The sequence below is a fragment of the Gobio gobio genome, assembly GCF_949357685.1.
Source record: "Gobio gobio genome assembly, chromosome: 18".
NCBI lineage: Eukaryota > Metazoa > Chordata > Actinopteri > Cypriniformes > Gobionidae > Gobio > Gobio gobio.
The window spans coordinates 41023804-41048320 of record NC_137111.1 but is presented as its reverse complement, the minus strand read 5'-3'; the positions used below and the strand labels follow the sequence as shown (position 1 = coordinate 41048320).

The 24517-nt window shown below is 38.2% G+C and overlaps 1 protein-coding gene across 1 annotated transcript in view; it reads left to right on the top strand.

Annotated features, from left to right (window-relative positions):
- btaf1 (BTAF1 RNA polymerase II, B-TFIID transcription factor-associated) overlaps positions 1–18924 on the top strand; it is a 31245-nt gene extending 12321 nt beyond the window's left edge. The window contains exons 11-38 of the mRNA XM_079843307.1: positions 1327–1503; positions 1854–1994; positions 3364–3488; positions 4052–4172; positions 4361–4465; positions 4550–4699; positions 5231–5373; positions 5460–5634; positions 5712–5915; positions 6055–6490; positions 6878–7065; positions 7157–7310; positions 7417–7526; positions 7620–7821; positions 8618–8766; positions 8928–9080; positions 10127–10248; positions 10343–10510; positions 10622–10699; positions 10794–10923; positions 12282–12423; positions 12591–12721; positions 13079–13204; positions 13289–13441; positions 14603–14814; positions 14905–15064; positions 16591–16761; positions 16882–18924. Coding sequence (XP_079699433.1) covers positions 1327–1503; positions 1854–1994; positions 3364–3488; positions 4052–4172; positions 4361–4465; positions 4550–4699; positions 5231–5373; positions 5460–5634; positions 5712–5915; positions 6055–6490; positions 6878–7065; positions 7157–7310; positions 7417–7526; positions 7620–7821; positions 8618–8766; positions 8928–9080; positions 10127–10248; positions 10343–10510; positions 10622–10699; positions 10794–10923; positions 12282–12423; positions 12591–12721; positions 13079–13204; positions 13289–13441; positions 14603–14814; positions 14905–15064; positions 16591–16761; positions 16882–17025 — 4470 coding nt within the window. The 3' untranslated portion in view covers positions 17026–18924. The remainder of the gene's footprint in view (positions 1–1326; positions 1504–1853; positions 1995–3363; positions 3489–4051; positions 4173–4360; positions 4466–4549; positions 4700–5230; positions 5374–5459; positions 5635–5711; positions 5916–6054; positions 6491–6877; positions 7066–7156; positions 7311–7416; positions 7527–7619; positions 7822–8617; positions 8767–8927; positions 9081–10126; positions 10249–10342; positions 10511–10621; positions 10700–10793; positions 10924–12281; positions 12424–12590; positions 12722–13078; positions 13205–13288; positions 13442–14602; positions 14815–14904; positions 15065–16590; positions 16762–16881) is intronic.
- Positions 18925–24517: the final 5593 nt, after the last annotated feature.

The following is a 24517-nucleotide window of genomic DNA, read 5'->3' as shown; positions in this document are numbered from 1 at the left end:
AAAATTATAAAGCTCAAAGTTCAATGCCAAGCGAGGTATCTTATTTATTAGAAGTTCCCTTTCAAAGCCTACAGCGAACGGCCGGTTAGGACTACCTCCCTGTACTTTCTGCTTTAATGACGTCAGTAGAACAGTTTGTTGACTAACCTCTGCCCACAAGAATACACAAAAAAGGGGCGTGGTCTTGTTGCTCTCCCACGTGGAGAAGAGGAAGTGTTGCGTTTGTAGAGTGTGTTTGTCACCATGTCGTCGAGACGCTGTTATTTTCATCCCGGGCCTGATTCCGGCTCAAATTCATACAGTAATATAGACATGTTTACAATAACATTGAGCACATGCATCTCCCCGTTATGGTAAGAGGCGTGACCTTCCCGGGCAACGTGCGCTAAGCTGCTGTCGAATCACAACACGGGAACCGCTGGCACAATCAGAACTCGTTACGTATTTCTGAAGGAGGGACTTCATAGAACAAGGAAATCATCAGGCCATTTTTAGGACCGTGAAAACAGCGGTATACAGATAAGTAAGTTGTGTGAAAAATACTGGGTTTTTTTTACACGCGAACCCGTTATATTGCACACTGTAAACCCAATCAAAGCTTCAAAAACGCAGGAAAAATGGGACCTTTAAGACTAGAGTCGGGGCTGTCACGATTCCTCGATTCAATTCGAGTACTCAATTGAAAAAAATCCTTGATTGCAATTGCAATTTACACGTTGAGTAACCGGCAAAATAACGGAAATGCCGCATTCCACCTACAAGAATCCATGAACCGCATAATTAGACCGTTTTCTAAGGCTGCACAATGTGTTAACCATTTAAAAACATACTACAGCACAGATAAAGCTATTGAGTGCTTTAATTATTTTAATGCATGTAGGTTCCGTGCGTCTGAAGGGCGGCTCGTTTCACAGATGCTGCTCCACACGAACTGTTATCATTTACATGCGTGACTCGTGTCTCAAACTCCATCTCTGCATATGCTGTGAGTTTGCACTCCCAGATGAACGTTACAAGCAACTCAATGTATGCTATTTTCATCAGATTTCTAATTATTTGAAACAACTATTATTGTCTCATTGATATTATATATGCATTAAGTTATTTTAAAGGCTACTGTTTGCTTGGGTCTCTTTTTTTTTATTACAACAAAAAATATCCAAATAATCGACCGATTACTCCATTATCAAAATAATCATTAGTGGCAGCGCTAACTAGTTTTTTTTTTAATTATTATTATTAATTTTATTTTTATTATTAAATTTGTGGCAAGGCTTTCATTTTCTTGGTCTCATCTTGAAGCACTTCCTTTTCTTAACTTTCCAGGTGGTTGCACCTGTCAGAGAGACGTGTGCCCAGACTCTGGGTGTGGCTTTGAGGCATATGGCGAACAGTGGCGTTGCCATGACTGTGGACATTCTGCTTAAGCTGCTAACTGAAGACCAGTGGGAAGTTCGACACGGAGGACTGCTGGGCATCAAATATGTTCTTGCTGTCAGACAGGTGAAGAAGTCTTACATTCTTATTGGCTGAGATTGAAAGTGGTAAGAAGAGTAATGTCTTCACACTGAGTTTACTGCTCCAAAAATATATATTAATAAACACTGCAACGTTTCGTCCATCAGGTCTTCATCAGGCACAATACCCTTGTGGAGTTTGATGCAACTCTATATAAGCACAGGTGATGACAATACTCAACAAGGGTATTGTGCCCAACGAAGACCTGATGGATGAAACTCTGCGCTGTATATTAATGACTGTTTTTGGAGCTGTTCTTACCTCTATGATTGTCGTGGGATTTAAAGTGACATTCGTGCTGTAGAGTAACCTGACTTTGACCTTCACACCTTTAGGATTTGATCGCAGCACTCCTGCCCCGGGTTCTTCCTGCCATTACAGAAGGCCTGCGGGATCTGGATGATGATGTTCGTGCTGTGGCAGCAGCAGCTTTGATCCCTGTGGTGGATGGATTGGTTCAGTTACTGCCTACTAAGGTCTGAGCTCAAAGTTAATTTGTTTTTGACAGTCAGTGCATGTATATATATATGTATATATATATATATATATATATATATGATATCGAGAGAGAGCGCATGTCGTCTTTTCAGATGCCGATCTTAAATTATTAAATGGTCGGTCTGTCACTGTGCAGGGAAATCAATTTTCCAACACATTTAATTAATTCTTACATCTAGCACTTATTCAGTTATTTCTCTGGGTAAATGCCTGTATATATCTATTAGTGTTGTCACGATACTGGAATTTCTAACTTCGATACGATACCTGGAAAAGTATTGATATTCAATACCATTTTTGATACCAGGGGGGAAAAATGGTGCATATACTGTACTTTAAAAAAAAATATATATATATATATTTTTTTTTTGTCCATTTATTGAAAGTCTAGGCAATCAAATTTCTTCTAAAGAGGTAACTTTATATGATAAAGCTTTTTTTCATATATAAACCTTAATCAATTACAATTATCTCACAAATATTTGCTAACTCAATGTATTTTTACAATGGGGTAATTGTGTTGCAATAGCTTACACACAGCACAAGAGCTTGATTTTCAAATGGTAAATTGAATTTAAAAAGACAAGTAAACCGTAATAAAATAAGAACAAATAAACAAATGACTAACAATAGCACCAATAAATACAATAGAATAAAGATACAAATGAAATGGACTGCTTTATTTTTTCAGGTAGGTCTAACAGTTGGTAAGAAACTTGATTAAATTTTTTACAATGAAGATTATCCAAAATTATTTAATTTTTTTTTTATTCAGATTAATCCATTAACGTTACACAGTCATGAGCAGTAAGTGATTGTTTGTCTTTTTGTAGTTTGAATAACATTAATACAAAGGGACAGCAGCAAATAAATGTGCCACTCTAAGACCTGACGCACACATGGTAAAATCCTGTTCCTGTTACACATTCTTCCTGAACTGTTTACATTTGTGTCTAATACTCACCAATATGGACATTGTGGATTATTTTTGAGTGTGTTTGATCATTTAATAAGCTGGGAAAAGGAGCTCATTTTTGCACTTGTATGTCAAAGGCAGCTTTATTTCTGTGTGTGTGCTTGAGATGAGCACAAAATCTGGAATGAGTAGAATTATGTGCAATCCTGCGGGAAATTCAGACCCGTCAGACCAACACTATTTAACCGGAGTGAATGAGTGAATGCGTGTCAACTCGCTGTTGTTCGGAGAGCAAGAAAGCGCAGCTGGTATCAGTGTATCGATACTGTAGAAACGAGTATTGGTATTGTTTCAGATATTTCAGTATCGATACATATCGAAATATCTATTTTTGACAACACTAATATGTATATCCCCTGTGTGCTGAATAGGTTCCTTTCATCGTGGACACACTGTGGAATGCTCTGCTGGAGCTGGACGATCTCACAGCCTCAACTAACAGCATCATGACCCTTCTGTCCTCTTTGCTCATTTACCCACAGGTCCGCCAGTGCAGGTTAGATCTCTAATTAAATATGAAAGGAGCTCTCATCTTTATTGCTATTAAAGGGATAGTCCACCCAAAAATGAAAATTAGCCCATGATTTACTCACCCTCAAGCCATCCTAGGTGTATATGACATTCTTCTTTTAGACGAATACAATCGGAGTTATATTAAAAAATGTCCTGGCTCTTCCAAGCTTTATAATGGCTGTTTCTGTTTTGAAGTCATGAACATGGCTCTGGGGTGTTAATAAAGGCCTTTTGAAGCGATACGTGTGTGTAAAAAAAATATCCATATTTAAAACTTTACCTACTGTAATCTCTAACTTCCGCTAACTGTTATGTGTGTTCAAAACCGAAACAGCCATTCACTGCCATTATAAAGCTTGGAAGAGCCAGGACATTTTTTAATATAACTCTGATTGTATTCATCTGAAAGAAGAATATTATATACACCTAGGATGGCTTGAGGGTGAGTAAATCATGGGCTAATTTTCATTTTTGGCTGAACTATCCCTTTAACACCACTTTTCTTGACAATTAATGGGAAAATAAATCTTTTTTATTTTTTCTCAGCACGCAACAGTCTCTGACTGTGTTGGTTCCTCGAGTGTGGCCGTTCCTCAGACATACCATTGCTTCTGTTCGTCGGGCCGCCCTAGAAACCCTCTTCACCCTGCTTTCTAAAGCTGACCAGGTTGGATATTTTGTGTAAAGTCACACACCTTTACAGGAAGTATTTGCCATATAGCGATGATCAACATAAAAGTAGATGTCTTTTTAACTAGGGTTGCACAGCAAAATGAAAATCAAAATATGCAGCATTTAGTTACAAGAATTTCTTCTTTCCCGTTTCCTGCTCTGATTTTAACATTTTGCCTTTAGAGTTGTGCAGTGTGGCTGAATCCCATCATGCAGGACATGTTAAGGTACATCTTTCAGTCCTGCATCCTGGAGAGCAACCAAGAGATCCTAGAGCTGATACTGAAGGTGCTGCCCACTGAAACTCCTTCTTTGAATGTTTTATCTGATTGATATGTTAATTCGTTTATTAATATGTTAATGTTTTTCTAGGTGTGGGGGGAGTTGTTGCGACAGGCCCCACAGCAGTATGTGGTGGCGGCCAGCTGTCCTTGGATGGGTGCCTGGCTCTGTTTGATGATGCAAGCGTCACACATACCAATAGACCCCAACATGCTGCTGGAAGTGAAAGCCCGCTTAAAGGTGAGGGTGGAGGTCCAAATCTCTTAACTAGTAATTTCAGTTAACCAGTAATTTATCGTTATCTAAGAAATCCAAAACCAAATAATTATATTAGAATGATTTCTGAAGGATCTGGTGACACTGAAGACTGAATAATTTTTAGCAACACTACTCCACAGGAATATATATTTTAAAATAAACCACTTATTTTAAATCGTAATTTCTCAATATTACTCTGTACTGTACTTTGATGCCTAACATTTAAACAGTAGTGTACATGTGCTTCAAACTTTCTGCCTGTCAAAAAGTCATAAGTACAGACATGACTCAAACAAAGCAGACTTAACACTTCAGATTAGAGCTCTCTAGAGTGAGAAAGTGCTTTCCAGTTTTTTTTTCTTCTGTGCAGTATGCATCAGACGGTCAGTGAACAGAATGTGGGTGGACCGTGGGCATACTGTCTGAGGCTGAGACTAATCCAGCCTACAACCTTCACACTTCCCACACACCCAAAAACAGATCTGTTCTGAGCTTCATTCTGTTAATCCGCAGGAGAAGGCTTCTGGGAAGACCCGTCAGGGATCTGTTCCAGTCAAGGAAACGGTCCAGGAATACATCGGTGGAGCGGAGACGATTACTGAAGACCCTGCCACACGAGACTATGTGGTGACACGTGCACGTCTAATGTCTGCAAAGTGAGTGTGGGGGAATCTTTAAACTTTTTTTTTTTTCTGTTTTTTTTTGTGCCATATTTGAGTCTGACTACTTTGTGTCCTCTTAGGCTGTTGGGGGCGCTGTGCAGTTGTATATGTGACCCTCGGTTGAACAGCTCTTCTCAGGAACTCCGACCTGCCGAGTCTCTTGCTCAACTTTTACTGTTCCATCTCAATTCCAAATCGGCCCTGCAGCGGATTGCGGTTTCTATGGTGATCTGTGAGTGGGCAGGCCTTCAGAAGGTGAGAACGGGAGAGGTGTCAGGTCAGCCTTGGGTTTTTTTTAAAACATGTTAATGACGTGCTGTCCTGCATCACAGGAGTGTGAGCTGTTATCCAGCGTGGTTCAGCCCCGGTTGCTGACCATCCTCTCAGAACAACTCTACTACGATGAGATCGCCATTCCTTTTACTCGCATGCAGAATGAATGCAAACAGCTCATAGCACTGCTGGCTGATGCCCAAATTGACGTGACCGAACGAATCAACTCTGCTGTGTTCACCATTGATCAGGCCAATGAGCTGGTTAGTAAAAGATGCTTAAAGAAGCCCAAACTCAAGTTCTAGAGCATTCTGCTTTTATTTCAAGAATAAGGTCCATCCTTGATCGTATATAAATAAAAAATTTAAACAGAAGACTTATTCATCCCCTCATTTCCTCTAGGTGACCACCATCTTCTCAGACTGCACCTCTTCTCTGAACCTCAAGTCCCGTCAGTTCCAGCCTTTGGACGGCAAGAGGCTGCAGGCTCATTCCACTGTGAGCGAGACCAGTGCTGAATGGCAGCAGTTGCAGCTGAGAGTTCACACCTTCACTGCCTGCGCTGTGGTGGGACTGGCCATGCTGCCGGATAAACTCAATCCTTTGGTGAGACCCCTGATGGAGGCGGCCCGCCGTGAAGAGAACATACTCGTTCAGGGTTACGCAGCCTCCAACATCGCTCGTCTGCTGCAGCTGTGCGCTGCCAGAGCTCCCTGTCCTAACTCCAAGATTGTGAAGAATCTCTGCAGCTCCGTGTGTGTAGATCCGATGCTCACCCCTAGCGCTGCCTGTCCTGTCCCGCCATCCAGCACTCCAGCAATACAAGAGAGCAGTAAAGGTGAGATGAACACAATAGCTTTCATATTTTCATTGGCCGGCCTTATTTATGAAACCTGAGCAGAACGAATTTGTGGGTAAATTGTTTGTTGTCCCTTTCAATTTAAATTCAATTTATGTATTATAAAATGGATACTATTGGAAATAAAAAATATAATAAATAAAATATAATATAGTATTTAAATGTATAGTATGGAAATACAACTTTTTTTTCTTTTTTTTTTAATGTGAATTTTTTTCTTTCCCTTTTCTTTCTGTATAGTAATTTTTAATTATATTAGTATTGTCCAGATTCATCCTATTTAATTTGAATGTTGGCATTTCATTTTAAAATGTGAGCTCTGTTGTTTCATGGGTTTTAGACGTGTGCATTTAATCTGTCCTGCAGGGTCTGTGGCAGAGAAGGATGCCATGCATCATATGGTAAACAAGACAAAGGGTATCATCACTCTTTACCGGCATCAGAAAGCAGCTTTTGCCATCACCAGTAAGAGGGGACCTACCCCAAAAGCCCCCAAAACCAACACCAACAATGACCTGCCCCTCGGAGGCAGCATTACTACAGAAACAGACGAGGTATTAACAGTGTTTTAATTAGTAGCGTCACGGTTTCCTTCCCAATGATCTCATGACTGATGCTTAAAGTCTCTTTATAATTCTAACGTAGAGCAAGAAGCCATGTCTTATCCAGAGGAGAGGGGCAGAGTTCTGCTTGATGACAGTTGCTAGGCATTTCGGTCAGGAGTTGACACAAACATTGCCATATCTATGGGAGTTTATGACTGGTCCGCTGAGGAATGCGCTGAATGCTCAGGGATTTGGTAATCTTGATGTTTCAGTGGAGTTTGAGTAAAGTGAAACTCTTTATATTTCAGATGAATGTTTGTTAATATGCTTTTCCAGCTTCTCATTTTGTCTCTGTTGCAGATTCCAGCCAGTTGTTGAAGCAGGGAGACTCGATTGCTCAGGAGCTTGTGAACTCTCTGCAGGTGCTAGAGGTCACAGCAGGAGCCATGTCCCAAGAGCTCATCCCTGTAGTATGTACACATACAACTTTCAAGAACGTCTTGCATCAAACTACATGAACATTGGCAATTATAGTCGGTCTCGTTTTGTCTCTATATCTGCAGTTGATGGGGCAGCTGCCTTTCCTGTGCACCTGTCTGCAGCATCCATACACAGCCGTACGTCACATGGCCGCTCGCTGTGTGGGCGTGCTCAGCAAGATCGCTACTATGCAGACTATGAATGTGTTCTTGGAACACGTGCTGCCCTGGTTGGGTGCTATTGATGACAACACCAAGCAGGAGGGAGCCATCGAAGCCATGGCCTGTATCCTCTGCGTCACAAGAAAACCGCTAGATTTTCATATTTTAAATGCCTTTGTATTTCACCAAGGTGCATTATAATTTGTGTAAGAAACAGTACAGTTCAAAAGTTTAGTGTCAGTAAGATTTAAAAAAAAAAAAAAAATGGAAATTTAAAGACATATCAAAGACATTAAACCAGATTTTTCAGTTTTGGGTGAACCAAGTCATCTGAAGAGACATGATTACTTTATTTGATTTAATTGATATAAACATTGATCAGGCAATATAAACAGAAGCTCAACCGTACATGCTTGATGAGTGAGAACAAACCTCACTGGTTATTGCAGAAGCTAAAATGCGCTGGCATAACACAATCTCTTTATGAATGTTTTGAAGTATCAGAGTTTGAGAGTAAAGATTTTATAATGTTACAAAATATTTGTTTCAAATAAATGCTGTTCTTTTGAACTCGTTCATCCAAGAATCCTTAAATTTGTTTCCACAAAATTAATCAGCACTACTGTTTTCAACATTGGTATTTCTTGGTGTGGCAAATTGGCATATTAGAATAATTTCTGAAGGGTCATGTGACTTGAGTTTTCAGCAGGCTGCAATCATAGGAATAAATTGAAAATGCATTAAAATAGAAAATGTTTTACTGTATTTTTGATTAAATAAATGTAACCTTGGTGAGCATAAGACGCTTCAAAAACATATAATCTTACCAAACCCCAAACTTTTATATAGCAGTGTACAAACATTTACAATGTGTTCAGTGTTGTTCAGAACACAAATATTTTCCCTGAGCACATGTCCAGGTGTGATGGAACAGCTGGATGTGGATATTGTGCCCTACATTGTGCTGTTGGTGGTCCCTGTGTTGGGCCGGATGAGTGACCCCTGTGACAGCGTCCGATTTATGGCCACACAATGCTTTGCTACTCTGATCCGACTGCTTCCTCTTGAGGTGAGCAATCCGTAACAGCACAGTCCAGCATTTATGCTTTTCATCGTTTCTAATAATGCAATACATCCTGCAGAGGGTTCTCAGTATGGGTGGGTTGCTTGTTGCATAACTTCTGTGCAGCTGTTTTCCTTTTCGTCTTAGTCTTTTTTTTTCCCTTTCAGGCTGGAATCCCAGACCCACCGTCAATGTCTGAAGATCTAATTCGGCAGAAGGCCAGAGAACGACACTTCCTCGAGCAGCTGCTGGATGGAAGGAAACTGGAAAATTACAAGATTCCTGTGCCCATCAAAGCAGAGCTCAGGAAATACCAACAGGTGTGTTTTGCTTTTTCACAGTTCTGTCCATGAAAATGTCTGTTTTATTTTTTGGCAAATCCTTCTGAGAATGAAATGAGGGTGGAAATACAGAACTTTAATATACAGGGTTCCCACTCGTCCTGGAAAATCTTCTTGTTGTCCTGGATAAAAAAAAAAAAAAAGTTATTTCTTTAGCCAAGTATAAAGAGTTTATCGCTGGTCCAAACAATTACTGCTAGTTGCAGAAAGTGCTATGTTCAGGGATGCTGAGTTTTGACAAGTGAGAAGTATTTTGAATGAGGATGTTTAGCCTTTTGTGTTGCTACTTGCAGCAGTTAGCTAATGCGATTAACTGCAGAAATGTATGCAGTGAATGTTAACTGGTAAGCAGCTACCTAATCATCATTTTGATACAAACATTTTTAAGAGAGCCTGAATTGCACGATATAAACTCGCAATTCTGACTTTCCTCACAATTGCCAGTTTACATAATTGTGATAAAAACTTGCAAATTGTCGCAATTCTTTTTTTTCTCCTTAGAATTGAACTTTATAACTTGAGAAAAGTCAAGATATAAATTCACAAAGTCCAATTCTGAGGAAAAAGAGAATTGTGAACAATTTTCAAAATTGCAACAATTTGCAAGTTTATATCATAATTATGTAAACTGGCAATTACGAGGAAAAAGTCAGAATAGTGAGAGATGCATGATTTTAAGAGCTCGTATTAAAAACTATTTTTAATATGAGCTCTTAAATCATGCATTATGACTATGGAAGCTTGTTTCCATCACAACTAAAAAAAAAAAGTCACAATTACCTTTTTCTTTTTATTCTTAGTCATGGCAGTAAACTGTATGCCTTTTAAAGACTTCGACAAGGATCATGCCAAATATTCCTCTCTTATATTCCCGTCGCAGTAAAATTGAAAATGTCCTGGAAAATGGTCGCTGAAAAAGTGGGAACCCTGAATATAAAAAGTTTGACTGCATTTATCGCTGGTAATTTAAATCCATCCTTTTTAAACGGGTTTCATTTTTAAAGAATGTCTGTTCTCTTTTGTAGGATGGTGTGAACTGGCTGGCATTTTTGAACAAGTACAAGCTTCATGGGATCTTGTGTGATGATATGGGTCTGGGTAAAACCTTGCAGTCCATCTGTATTCTGGCTGGCGATCATTTCCTCAGGTACACCCCAAATCAACTTCATCCTTCATAGTGCAGCATTATATGTTAAAACAAGACTTTATTTGCCAAATAATTTTGTTGTGTGTGTGTGTAGGGCTCAGGAGTACACCAAGACTAAGGCTCCTGACTGTTGCCCTCTGCCCTCCATAGTGGTTTGTCCGCCCACCCTGACAGGTCACTGGGTGGATGAGGTTGGGAAGTTTTGCTCTAAAGAGTATCTGAATCCTCTGCACTATACTGGCCCCCCTACGGAAAGAGCACGGTACGATCTTAAGAAAGTGCTTGCTTAATGAATATTGACTCGTCATACATTTTTAAAAAAGAAATAGGAAATGCATGCATGCATGATGTATATATTTTTCATTCTATGCAGGTTGCAGCACCAGGTGAAGAAACACAATCTTATTGTTGCCTCGTATGATGTCGTTAGGAATGACGTTGACTTTTTCAGGTAGCAACTCGTTATTTTCTTATCATTCACAGACTTCATATACAGTGGGGGTGAAGGAAAGCTTTCTTAATTCAATGCTTTTTCTCCCATACAGGGATATTAAATTTAATTACTGTATCCTTGACGAGGGTCATGTCATTAAGAATGGAAAGACCAAACTCTCCAAAGCGATCAAGCAGTTATCTGCCAACTATAGGATAATTCTCTCAGGAACGCCCATTCAGGTGAGAGCTGCGCTCTTAGAGATAGTTCACCCAAAAACGAAAATTTGATGTTTTTCTGCTTACCCCTAAGGCATCCAAGATGTAGGTGTCTTAGTTTCTTCAGTAGAACACAAATGAAGATTTTTAACTCCAACCGTTGCTGTGTGTCACTCATATAATGCTTGTCAATGGGGTCTAATTCTATTAGAGTAAAAAAAACCTGGACAGACAACTTCAAATTAAACCCCGCGGCTCGTGACGACTCATTGATGTCTTAAGACACGAAACGATCGGTTTCTGAGTGAAACCGAATGGTATTTATGCAATTACCTCACCTCATATCAGACGAAAGCTTCAGCTCTGCAGACTGCCAGAGGTCAAAATTCCACCCGGGTCATAGATATGCATACGTAGAATCCTCATTCGAGCCATCCACGCAGGCACTAATGAGGTATCTATGTATATATCTGACCCGGCCGGAATTTTGACCTCACTCACGGGAAGTGATGGCAGTCTGGAGAGCTGAAGCGCTCGTCTGATATGAGGTGAAATTAATTGCATAAGACACGAAACGATCAGTTTCTGAGAGAAACCGAACGGTATTTAAGACATCAATGTGTCGTCACGAGCCACAGGGTTTAATTTGAAGTTGTCCGTCCATGTTTTTTTTTACTCTAATAGAATTAGACCCCATTGACAAGCATTATATGAGCGACACACAGCAACGGTTGGAGTTAAATCTTCATTTGTGTTCTACTGAAGAAACGAAGACACCTACATCTTGGATGCCTTAGGGGTAAGCAGAAAAACATCAAATTTCCGTTTTTGGGTGAACTATCCCTTTAAGTGGCTTGTATACACTACTGTTCAAAGCTCTGTGGTCAATTTTAAAATATCTATATTGTTTTTATTTGATCAAATACAGTAAACACTATAATACTGTGAAATGATTAACTGTTTTCTATTTTATTATTTGAAAATGTGTTTTAAATTGTTATATGTGATGCCAAAACTGAATTTTCAGCATCATTCCTCCAGTCTTCAGTGTCTCGTGATGCTTCAGAAATTATTCTAATATGCTGATGTGCTGCTCAAGAAATCTTTATATTTTTGCAGAAACCATAATACTTTTTTTTTTTTTTTTTATTCTTTGATGATGAATAAAAAGTCCAAAAGAATAGCATTTATTTGAAATGGACGTCTTTTGTAACATTGTCTTGTCTGAAACTTTGCTGAATACTATTTTCTTTTTTTTAATTCTGAATGGTAATGTAACTTTCAGATTTTGCCAACATGAAGTAGAATTTTGACTTGAAACATTCTGAAGTTTGATTTTTGACAAGCTAATGACTGTCCTTTGTTTTGTTTTTTGTCTATAGAACAATGTTCTGGAGTTGTGGTCTCTCTTTGACTTCCTGATGCCAGGCTTTCTTGGTACTGAACGCCAGTTTGCTGCCCGCTATGGGAAGCCCATCCTTGCCAGTCGAGATGCTAAAAGTTCCTCACGCGAACAGGAAGCAGGTGTGATTATCACATCTCTGATTCTTCATTTTTAGCATCACTGACCTCATTCTGAAGCGCTTTTTTTATCTTAAGCTCTGGACTTAAATCAATACATAAATTGTTTTAATTTCATTGCTTAGTCATTTCATCTTTTTAGTCTAAAATAACGTGTTGGTGTTTTTCAGGTGTGCTGGCAATGGAAGCACTCCATAGACAGGTTCTGCCCTTCCTCCTGAGGAGAATGAAGGATGATGTGCTTCAAGATCTGCCACCCAAGATCATACAAGATTACTACTGCAACCTCAGTCCTCTACAGGTACAAAACACACAGGATGTGGTTGATGAAATTAGACTCAAATGACTTAAAGGGATAGTTCACCCTGAAATTAAAATACTCATCTTTTACTCACCCTGCTGTTCAAAATTAGACATTTTGAAAAAGGTCCTGCACGCCCTCCTCCATTTAATGGCAGTGAATGGTGACCAGGCTTAAGCTTTACAAATAGGTTACAAAAGTATCACGCAATGATACAGTGAGCCGCCCGCCATATATGGAAAGTGTTCAGGAGGCATACTATTAAGTTTTGCGAGAAAGAAATCTGAAATCTAAATCTAAAAATATTAAAGTAATATTGCTGACATCACTCTTGTATTCTCACCTGTGCCTGCTCAGGTTCAACTGTATGAGGACTTTGCAAAGTCTCGCGCAAAGGTGGACGTGGATGATGTGATCTCCACAACGTCTACGCAAGAGGAGGAAGAGAAACCCAAACTAAAGGCCACCGGACATGTCTTCCAGGTTGGTCTTAGGAAGTCATATAAGAGTGCAAGAATCTCCTCCTCTGTCAAACAGTCTATAATGTTGTTGTGTTGGTGGTTTCAGGCTCTGCAGTATCTGAGGAAGCTGTGTAATCACCCAGCACTGGTGCTGACACCTCAACACCCAGAGTACAAACACATCACCGAACAGCTGAACAGCCAGCACTCCAACCTCAGAGACATTCAGCACGCCCCCAAACTCTCAGCCCTCAAACAGGTGCCGTCCACACATCTGTACTACCAAAGAGATAACCGAACATATCAATATGAAACCAATATGGATGATTTAAGAAACATTCATTTTGACAGATACTTATCTGCTAATATGAAAGTTGTTTTTTTTCTATCACTATCAGCCAAGAGCAAGTTTTTTTTGTTGTTGTTGCTCTCTTCATTTCTCGTTTCTTTTTTTTTCTTATGTTTGCTGTTTTTTAAATTAATCATAAATAAATAAATAAAAACAGGAGAATTGGCTGTTATTAATCAATATCAGCCAATTTTATTGTTTATTTCTGGGGGTGGGGTGGTATATCGTATATTTTTTTTTTTGATTTTCTAAAATATGCAATAATATTATTTTTAGCCAATTTTAGTGTTTTGGATTCGTATCATCAATATCAGACAATAAGGTTGTGAATCTGATTTAAAGTTTGGAATCTCACGATTCGATTCCAATTGGTTTTTGCTCACTATTTTCGAATAAAAATGTATTCTTGATTTCAATTCGCTATATATGCATACATTTGATTTTTGATTTGATTCTAAACTTGTTTTTAATTATTTATTTGAACTAGAATTAAAATGAAACTGAAAATTTAAGAATTTTCTATTGGATCCTTCACAGAAATGGGTGATCTTGTTTTGTGAGGTACCTTCATGTGTAAACGCTGCCTGCAGTTACTGTTAGTGCAGATTGGTTGAGAGTTAATTAATAAAGTAACTGTTACGAGGCGTGTATAATTGAAATCTTTTTACTCTAGCCTGGCAGAGACTGAGGCACTGACGCTCAGCCTTTCATATTCGCCTCTCACAGCATGTCCTTTGCATCATTAAAGAGTGATCGGTTTAGCTCTCGAAACTGTCCGCGTGCTGCACTGCTCTCACAGTTGACTGCCGCCGCCGCCGCCTTTGATCTGACATCGCCACGTTAACAAACATTTAGAAAATACATTTTTCATAAATTTGTGAATCGATTTGAATTGGTAGGAGATAGAATTGTGATTCTTATATGAATTGATTTGTTTTAAATCATCAATATCCAGTGGTGTTTTCTTTTCCCCAATTTTCATCGTCATCAATAAATGCCATCTAGTGTAAAGTATGAACAAGATGCAGTACTAGCAGGATGTATTTATTTTTGTTCTGTTTTGTGTTGCAGCTGCTGTTGGACTGTGGACTGGGTTCATCTGGAGCATCGGATGGCGGCACAGAGGCTGTGGTGGCCCAGCACCGCGTTCTGATCTTCTGCCAACTGAAGAGCATGCTGGACATCGTGGAGCAAGACCTGCTCAAAGCTCAGCTGCCCACCATCTCCTACCTCAGGCTGGACGGAGGCGTTCAGGCCGGCCTCAGGCACTCCATTGTCTCCAGGTGAGACGGCCACACAAACTACCCTGGAAATATTTAACCTAAAAGCCAGTGTCATTTGGGTCACTGTATGTGATATTTTTCCTTATACAGGTTCAATAATGACCCGTCCATAGATGTCCTGCTGCTCACGACCCATGTGGGTGGACTGGGATTGAATCTGACCGGGGCAGATACTGTGGTGTTTGTGGAGCACGACTGGAACCCAATGAGAGACTTGCAGGCTATGGACCGAGCTCACAGAATAGGACAGGTACGAAAGAGTTGCCGTTTTCATTACCTACATCAGTATTTAATAATGAACTGAATTAAATATTTGGGCAAAAATTAGGGATGTACTGATCATGCTTTAAGGGTGATTCCGACTGGTCTTTATTAAGAAAATAGGCAGATATCAGGTGCTTTTTTTCTTAGAGTAAATAAACAAGCTTTTAGTATAACTTGGCCTTAAGGTTAGGAATAAGCTGGTGTGTTCCAAAACAATGACAAAATTTGCATTTAGGAGATATAAGCATTCAAAACTTAGTCTCTCACTTCCGTTAAAATGAATCACAGATTTTGATGACATTATCGCAGACTTCACCTTCTCATCACCTCTTCTGTCCAATCAAATGCTCTCTAGAATCTGAAGCGTCCCGCCCCCTACATTATAAATAGACACTGAAGCTGCGTCTAAATTCGGTCAGTTGTTCACACATTTACTAACTTCTACATGGTGAAAGGCACATAGCGCACTATACATGTCTGAATCGTTTCCTATCGCATGTAATGCTTTCAGTTGAGGCGAATGAAGTCTGGTTCCACGTTAAGTTTCACACACACACACACACACACGAACGAACGAACCGGCCAGGCAACAAAACATATCGGACCCGTTTAAATTCTGCACAGAATGCCGTATTTCAAAGCGATATGGAGGCGATTATGATGATAAACATAAAACTGTGGCTTTACCAAACAGAAAGGCTCTAGTCATACTGTGGTTTTAACAAAACGCTATTGGCTGTTTCAAAAAAGGGGAGGAGCTGCTTACAGCTGGAGCCGTTTCAGGGAAAATTCAATACATTGAATTTCAGTGGGCCTTTAATTACAAGCCAAACGGGCCTAAAAAAATATCTGTAGCCTTTTGAAATTAGAGGCAACCACTGAATATGAATCATGATCCATGCAAATATGTTACACACATGAAGGATGAGCAGTCGTTTTTAATTTAAATTAGATATCTTTGTGAAATGCTACACAAAACACAAACTGCAGACGGCCTGAATGAAAATGCAGATTCACTCTGACAGTAGGTGGTGCTTATGGAACAGCAGCGGTTTTGTTTTCTTGGTTACTGCTGGACACAAAGCATTTCTGTATTAAAGCGTATTAGTGTTTATAAGTGCAGAGGTAAGAGGAAGAGAAAGCCATTGAGATGTACAAATACATTTACCTCAAAGCCATTTCATGTCCATAAACTCGAGTTAATGTATGCACTAAATGACATATTCATTATATTTTTACTTAACCTAATGTCTTTCTTATATAGCATACATTTAAAACGCATTAATTAAAGCCATCTTTTAAAGGTTTACCTTTCAACCATGAGTTAATGTGTACATTTTTATACAAACTTTTTAATTATAGTTTCAGTGTAAAAGAAATTGATTAATTAAATTAACTTTTTGTTTTGGTTTTTGGCTAAATGAGAACTTGAGTTTGTGGTGTTTCGTAAAAAAAAAAAAAAAAATAGATCCATTTGCATCCATAGAACGATTGTGTGTTTGTGCGTTTCAGAAACGTGTGGTGAATGTGTATCGTCTCATCACACGAGGCACGCTGGAGGAAAAGATCATGGGTCTGCAGAAATTTAAGATGACCATCGCCAATACAGTCATCAGCCAAGAGAACGCCAGTCTGCAGAGTATGGGCACAGATCAGCTGCTCAACCTCTTCACACTGGACAAGGTCAGTGCTTACAGAGAAATCGCCGTCCCATGAAGCAGTGCTGCATCTGCACTAACATTGTTAATGAGGAAATGACAGATTCACATTCATATACTGATGCTTTGTGTTGATGATGTTCAGGATGAAGCGGAGAAGAACGAGGCGGCGTCGTCCTCTGGTAAAACCGGCATGAAGTCTGTTCTGGATGGACTGGGCGACCTGTGGGACCAGCAGCAGTACGAGAACGAATACGACCTGGACAGCTTCATACACTCACTTAAATGAGCCTAATTCAACCTGCACAACAAAACCAGAAATGACTTGAAGCCGTCTGATGATGGGACAACGAACGGAGAGACGTGCACAAGCACTGTAGCTATCGGCCTTAAACACTCCCGTCTAACGCTCGTCACAGTCTTACAGCTCTTCCTTTAGGTTCTTACAATTCGCTCAAGATTTGCAATCGAAAAATGTCTGTGTTTAATGTGGCACTGGAGGAAGTCTTAAAGTTAATCTTACAAAGCTGAGTGTTGTATGAATTTACAATATTTGAACCTCAGGATTTCACCATCAGTATCCACGATGACAGTATTCCAGGACTGAATGAAGAGAGACGGGACACACTGAAACGCTTCCACGATGAAGGACTGTAATGGTTCATCAGACCACTAGGAGACGCTAGACTAACTCCTGTAGCTGCTGCTCCATCTCAAATGTCTAACACTCACTGACTCAGATCTTTAGGTACAGCTGGAAGAGCGGCAGGACAACGGCCTCAGAAACATTGTAGAGTTTTAAAAGGAAAAAAATAGAATTGTAAATACTTCTGTTATTTGCCTTTTTTGGGTAAGCTGGTAGAATTTTAATAAATTCTAATGAGCTCTGTTTAAAATGTCTTGTCGGTTTACATTTATGAAAAATCTGTGAACTGTTAAATCAGATATAATGAAATATTTAAGTATTACGTTGTACAGAGTAGAATTGCGGAACTGCGTGGTTTTATTGTTGTTGCCATTTATTTATACACTTTTTTTGAAAGGAGTCTCTTATGCTCAACAATGCTGCCTTTTATTTGATAAGTACAGGGGGAAAAAGTAAAACTGAAATTACAATTTCAAATATTATTCTAATTTAATAAACTAAAATATAATTTAGTCTTGTGAAGTAATGATGCTGAAAATTCAGCTTTGTGTCACATGATCCTTCAGAAATCATTCTAATATGCTAATTTGATACTGTTATTTTTCATGTTGGAAACTGTTGTGCTGCTGCTGCTGCTTTTTTCAGGATTCACTGATGAATAAGTTATTACAGGTTATGAAAAAAAAAGTATTTTCTAAGAATATAAATATTTACTATGATTTTTTTTTTTTTTACTCAACTTTTGAAAGGTAGTGTATATTGTTACAAAAGCATTCAATTGTAAATAAATGCTGTTCTTTTTCTTCTTTTTTTTTCACTTAAAGAATCCAGAAAAAAGTATCGGATTATAAAAAAATGTCAAGCAGCACAACTGTTCCCCACATTGATAATAAATCAGCATAGTAGAATGATTTCTAATTTCACATTAATGATGCTGAAAATTCAGCTTTGCGTCACAGAAATAAATTATATTTTAAAGTATATTAAAATAGAAAACCATAATTTTAATATTTCACGTTTTTTCCCTTTATTTTTGATCAAATAAATGCAGCCTTGATGAGCATAGGACATTTTAAAAAATATATATTTTTCCAAACTTTTGACTGGTTCGTTCTCTCTCACTCAAATATATAAATCTTTTTATATCGCAGCCCAGGTAAACAACTATAATAGTTTGCTTTTTTTTATTGTTTACTTCTAGTCATGGGATCTAACAGCATCTGGACCCTTTGGCTAATTTGGCTTCTTTTTCTTTTTATAGCATGGATAAAATGAGTATATACTACATGCATCTCAATGTACATATTTTCTAATATAACAAATAATGCAGGAGTAAAGACAGGTGAGAAAACTAGCCATTAGATCATATAATTTTTTGTGGAGAAGCTTCCTATATTAAATGGTGTGTGTAGTCACCCGTTTATTGTTGAAGTCATTTTTAGATGATTATATTTTAGTTTATATGCCAGAGACACACGGCACCTGTTTTGTAGAACTGGGGTCCTCCAGAAGGTTCTAAGGGATCCCCAGAAAAGTTCAGAGAATAAAAAGACAAAGCAAAAATGGATGAAGTACCGAACATTGTTTAATTTCTAAACATTTCTCTCCTTTCTTGCCGTATACAATTCTGGAAAGTAGGTTAGTATGTAAGCTGCTTATATACATTAATTGTGAAAGTTGCTTATACAAATCATTTTTAATTGAAAATGTTCTTTATCAGGTTTAACATCTAACATTAAGTATAGCCAATTTAAGTTTGAAATGTATTTATAATGTCACGCATACTATTTATCTAACAGTTTGAATGTTTTTTTTCATACATAAAAATATATAGATTAGGAAGGGTGTTCCTTGTAAAAGATTCATCATATTTGGGGGTCCTTGGCATCATGAAAACCCCTGTTGTAGAATATTACTGTCTTGCCCTCTTTACCTGGGGTGCAGAATATTAAATATTCCACAGCTTCTGGAAAACGTCTGTGATAAAGTGTCAGGGAAAAAAAATTCGGACTGTCTCAAAACTATTGTTATTATTTTAGGAAAATTGTCCAACATCTCGCAACTGGTGGTTGGTTTGTATGCAGATGATGATGATGATGAAGATTTACAAGAGAAAGAGACTGCAAAAGATGACAGAGTTTCACAGTGTCATACAATTACATTTAATAAGATTTGCTGTTTAGTACAGAAAAGGGAAAAATCATGAAAGTGGGGAAGCTAGTAAGCATTAGCAGCACTGCGTTTATTTTATCCAAAAAAATAATAAATCATTTAAATCACAGTTTTACTGCAAATTTAGACAAGCAGAGGTCCAAGTTAACAATCTCAATTCCAGACGTGAATATGAAATCAGAAGTTAAACTGCATTAGGAAAAGGTCAAGCATTTCAACAAAATTGACAAATGGAGCTAAAAGTGTGGTAGAAGAGAAAAACACAAGCCAAAATGACCTGATTAGATATTACAGAGGTGTTTTTGTGAAACTATTATTAAACACAGGTCGTCTCATGACTGTACAGCACAAAATCTGAAGACAAAGATGCTTTAAATGAAAACGAGGTAACGTTAATGTCTACTACACTGAGCGTGACCGTTGAAAACCCCATTCGTTCTTATCAGAAGTATCGCGCGAGAGCTTGAATATGTCGAGTGGCTTCGCGCGACGTCCAGTCAGTGTAACTTAAACGCTGGATGAATCCGAAATCGCCTCCTAAACCCACATTCCCCACGTTAGTCCACTAATACAGTTCACTTGAAGGAGTGAATGAAAACGAGTGAGTGAATTCGGACAGCCGTTGAGCGTACATCGGCTGTACACTCGTATTGCATTGTGGGATTGAATGCGCACTCAATAACAACCACTATGGTTTCGGACATCATTACAAATGGCTTTCCCCTCAAATAATGCCCTATTTGAGGGTATAGGGGGCGATTTCGGATTCAACCATTATCATCACTGATTATAATGGGCTCTATCTGCTTTAGTCGCGTCGGGTGTAGACGGTGTGAGTCTCAAGTTCGTTTAAAGTGACATAAGTAAAGGGAATTGTCATGTTTGAGGCTGTTGATGACTGCATGAAATCTACTCATAAATAAAATGCATTCTGGGAAACATCATGTCAGTTAAACGCACACATGCTGTGTTCTGACGGTGAATGTGGAGCTACAGAGCTTCAGAAATGTTGTTATTTCACCAAAACCTCACATTTGCTCCATTCCGCCATTATTTTTATTGCCCATTTCAATCACATATATTACCATCCATGATTGTGTTAATTTTTGTGTGCAACCCCCCCCCCCCCCCCCCCCCAAAAAAAAAAAAAAATATCACACTAATGTAAGCAACAGAACTCACAAGCTTTAGGTTTAAAAAAAACAGACATTTTAGTAACATCATACACATTTTTAGCTTAAAAAAATAAAATGGAAAAAAAAACCTTAAAATTAATTTATTCCAAGTAAAAATACAAAATAATAAGGACATTGACCAGACATGAAAGTCGCTCCCAGAAATAGCTAACATTAATGGTTGAGGAATTAGTGTGTAAAGAAAACACAAATAAAAAAGAATGACAATTATGTAAATGTGTTTTAAGTCGTCTCTTTTTCTCTTTTCTTTTTTGCAAAAAATCTCTAAAAAATAATGAAAAAATTTCTCCGTACAAAGGCTACATTACTACTGGAAGGTACTAGCATGTCGAGTAGAAAATGATTTTAGTGAATCACAATGCTTGCAATGAAAATAAATCTACAATAAAGATATATGCCTCTTTTTCTGTTCTTTTTCTTTTTTACAAACAGTACAAACAGTATTGCACATTACAACAAAGAATCGAGGTTCTCAGCCTTTAAAAAAAGGGACTAATTCAAGTCTTGGGTGAGTAGAAGGCTTTCCATCGGGTTTCATATCTTTCCAGCTTCTCAAAAATGAACATTATTTTCTTTCCGTCCTGCCAAAAACCATACAAAATTTGTTTTCCCTAAATTAACAAATCGGGGCATGTGCGCTTTACAAAACGAAGGGGAACACATCATTTCACGAAACATAAAAAATAACGAACAGAAGATTTCACAACTCTGGTCAGCATAGTAAAGGACTGTTTGTAAATATATAAAAACGTAAGTAGTATGTTCAGTTGACTTTATAAGCACCTGACGGCCGGTTGACCCTAAAGAATATATATATATTGAAATCAAATATATATATATATATATATATATATATTATAATATTAATAAGATCAGATGTTTGTGGAACACTGTGATGTTGCGTCTGTATACTTCAGCTTCCTACAGTATTCAAATAATACAGCTCTAACTCCTTCAGTTGTTTTTGTTTTTAATTTTTTTCCAAAAATAAAATTAAAAGCAAATAAGCATGACAAAAATAAAATTAAGCATCTGTTAAATCATTTTTTTCTCTCTAGCAGAATTAAATTAATATATATATATAGTCTTTATTTGAATAAACTTACTTAGAAAATATCAATCTCTCTCCTATTATATTTCAAAATTGAGGTATTGCAAAAGATTACGTCAGTCAGAAAGCACACATATTTTTCTATTAAAAAAATAAAGGGAAAAACAACAACAACAACAACAACAATAACAACGCTGACTGTTCAACCATCCAGATACAAAGAGTAGTGCATAACAAATATTATCTACTACAGAGAAGGAACAAACATAGAAAAATCTGGGCAGGGAAAGAAATATCACAAAGACACCCAGAATTCACCATCATCAGGACGGGGGTTACCCACAATCCTCTTTCGGTACAAAAGCAGTGTTCGCACACATGAACGAACTAAACGTGCCGCCCTAAAGCTGACAGTTTTTTGACTCTCGGATAAGCAGCCGAGACGCGTTTCTTGCGCCGCGTTCCTCTCCACCCTCTCTACCTTTCTGAATTTAGTTTAAAAATGTCGACATTAGCAGGTCATGATTCTACTTCAAGCTTCGCAGGATAATCTGGATATAAATGCAGCGGTCGCTCAAGGTTATTCCGCCCGCCGTATCTCGCCGTTAGGTTACTGATTCAGAGCCAGTGTTCGCTTATTCTACCAGAGTCACCGCAAGGACACAGTATTGTGAATCGTTGGCATGCAACATAGTGTTATTGGTCGTTTCGAGCCGGACTCTTTGGTTCTGACGGGACGCGCGTCGTGGGCTACCAACTAGCAGAAGTGTGCGAGAGAAGGGACCGTATGTTTACATACGCTAGTTTCACAGGACGTTCCATGTCAGACATCAATAACAGTTAAAGCGAATCACAGTTCTAGGCGTCGTCTAACTGAACTACATAGTGTATAAAAATTGCACAATTCTATGAACAATCACTGCAAAAATACTTCACCTGTTATTTCGCTAGAAGATTTCCTACATCTAACTGGTTTGAAACACACCACTGCGGTTCTGTGTGGAGCCCCTAAAGGGACACGGTGATGGTAAAACAATGAGATAGGAGGAAAAAGGATATTTCACTCACAAAACTTTAGCATTTTCTTGCGAAATTCTGTAATGGAATTAAAATGGGAGAGGGAGGAAAAAACATACTGGTGTTTTTGCAAGGAAACGTAAAGTTTCTCTTTACGCAATACTTTTGTGAGAGAACGCAAGTGTTTTTCGAGCATACGCAAGTGTTTTTGTGGGAACGCTAATGTTTTTAAAGCAAGCGAAAATGTTTTGAAAGCAAGTGCTGTTTTAAGAAGAAACTCATTTTTTGTGAGCAAAAGGAAATGTTTTTTGAACAAATGCAAATGTTTGAGAACACACGTTTTTCCAGCATAGTTTTGCTAGTGAACACGAAGTTTCTTGTGGGAACGCAAAATGTTTCGCGAGCGAACGCTAATGTTTTTAAAGCAAATGTAAATGTTTTGAGAGCGCAAACGTTTTTTGACGTATGCAAATGTTTTGAGAACGAGAACGCAAACGTTTTGAGAACGCACACGTTTTACGGCATATGCAAATATTTTGAGAACGCAAAAGTTTTTCACCATATGCAAATGTTTTGAGGACGCAAACGTTTTTCGCCATATGCAAATGTTTTGAGAACGCAAACTTTTTTTAGTGTACTCTAATGTTTTGCGAGAAAATGGAAATGTTTTTGAGCAAATGTTTTGCTAGTGAATACAAAGTTTCTTGTGGGCAAGCAAATGTTTCGAGAGTGAACGCTAATGTGTTTGGAGCGAACTAAAAATATTTTGCACGTCAACGCTAATGTTTTGAGAGAAAACTTTTTTTTGTGAGCGAAAGGAAATGTTTTTTGAACAAACGCGAACGTTTTGCAAGAATGCAAAGGTTTTTCGAGCTTACGCAAAAAAAATTGTGAGCGAACGCTAATTTTTTTCGAGCAAATGCAATTGTTTTTCGAGCGAACGCTGTTTTTCGAGCAAACGCAAATGTCTTGTGGGCAAATGGAAATGTTTTTGAGCAAAAATTTTTTTCACAAAGTTTCTTGTGGCAACGCAAATGTTTTGTGAGAGAACGCTAATGTTTTTAGAGCAAACGCAAATGTTTTGTGAGTGAAAGGAAAGGTTTTTTGGAACAAACAAAATGTTTTACGAGTGAACAAAAGCAGAGAGACATAATTTTTCCTCCAATCTTATTTTTTTTCCTATCCCCATGTGCCCTGAAGAGCTCCTTAGCACGGTCATCTGGCCGGTCTCGTGGAGGAAATGAAAGTGATGCCCGATCTTACAGCATGCATCGCAGATTCATTTACATGCAGTTTCGGAGCGCTCGTTCGCCTGAATAAAGTATGACGGTATGGGTTCATACCATGGATTTAGCAGCAAAGCTATTGCAGCATTACATGTAGATAATACTAAAAAACTCGTAAAAAAAATATTCAAGCGAACAGAATGAGATGCATGCATGAGGTATTACTATTCATCTCAACATGGAGAGCAAATGGTGGTTTACTTAAATAACTTGGGTGTTTTTTAACAGCTCACCCAACATGATTTCTTAATGAATTACTTTTACCTTTGGTAACTCTTTTTTTTGTCATCATCAGGGGAATTTCCTATCACTCTTTTATCACAATAAGTGCATGCTCCTTTAAAAAGTCTGACACTCAAAATGTATTATCTATGTGTATATAGATAAATATAAAATAAAAATATATCCTTTTT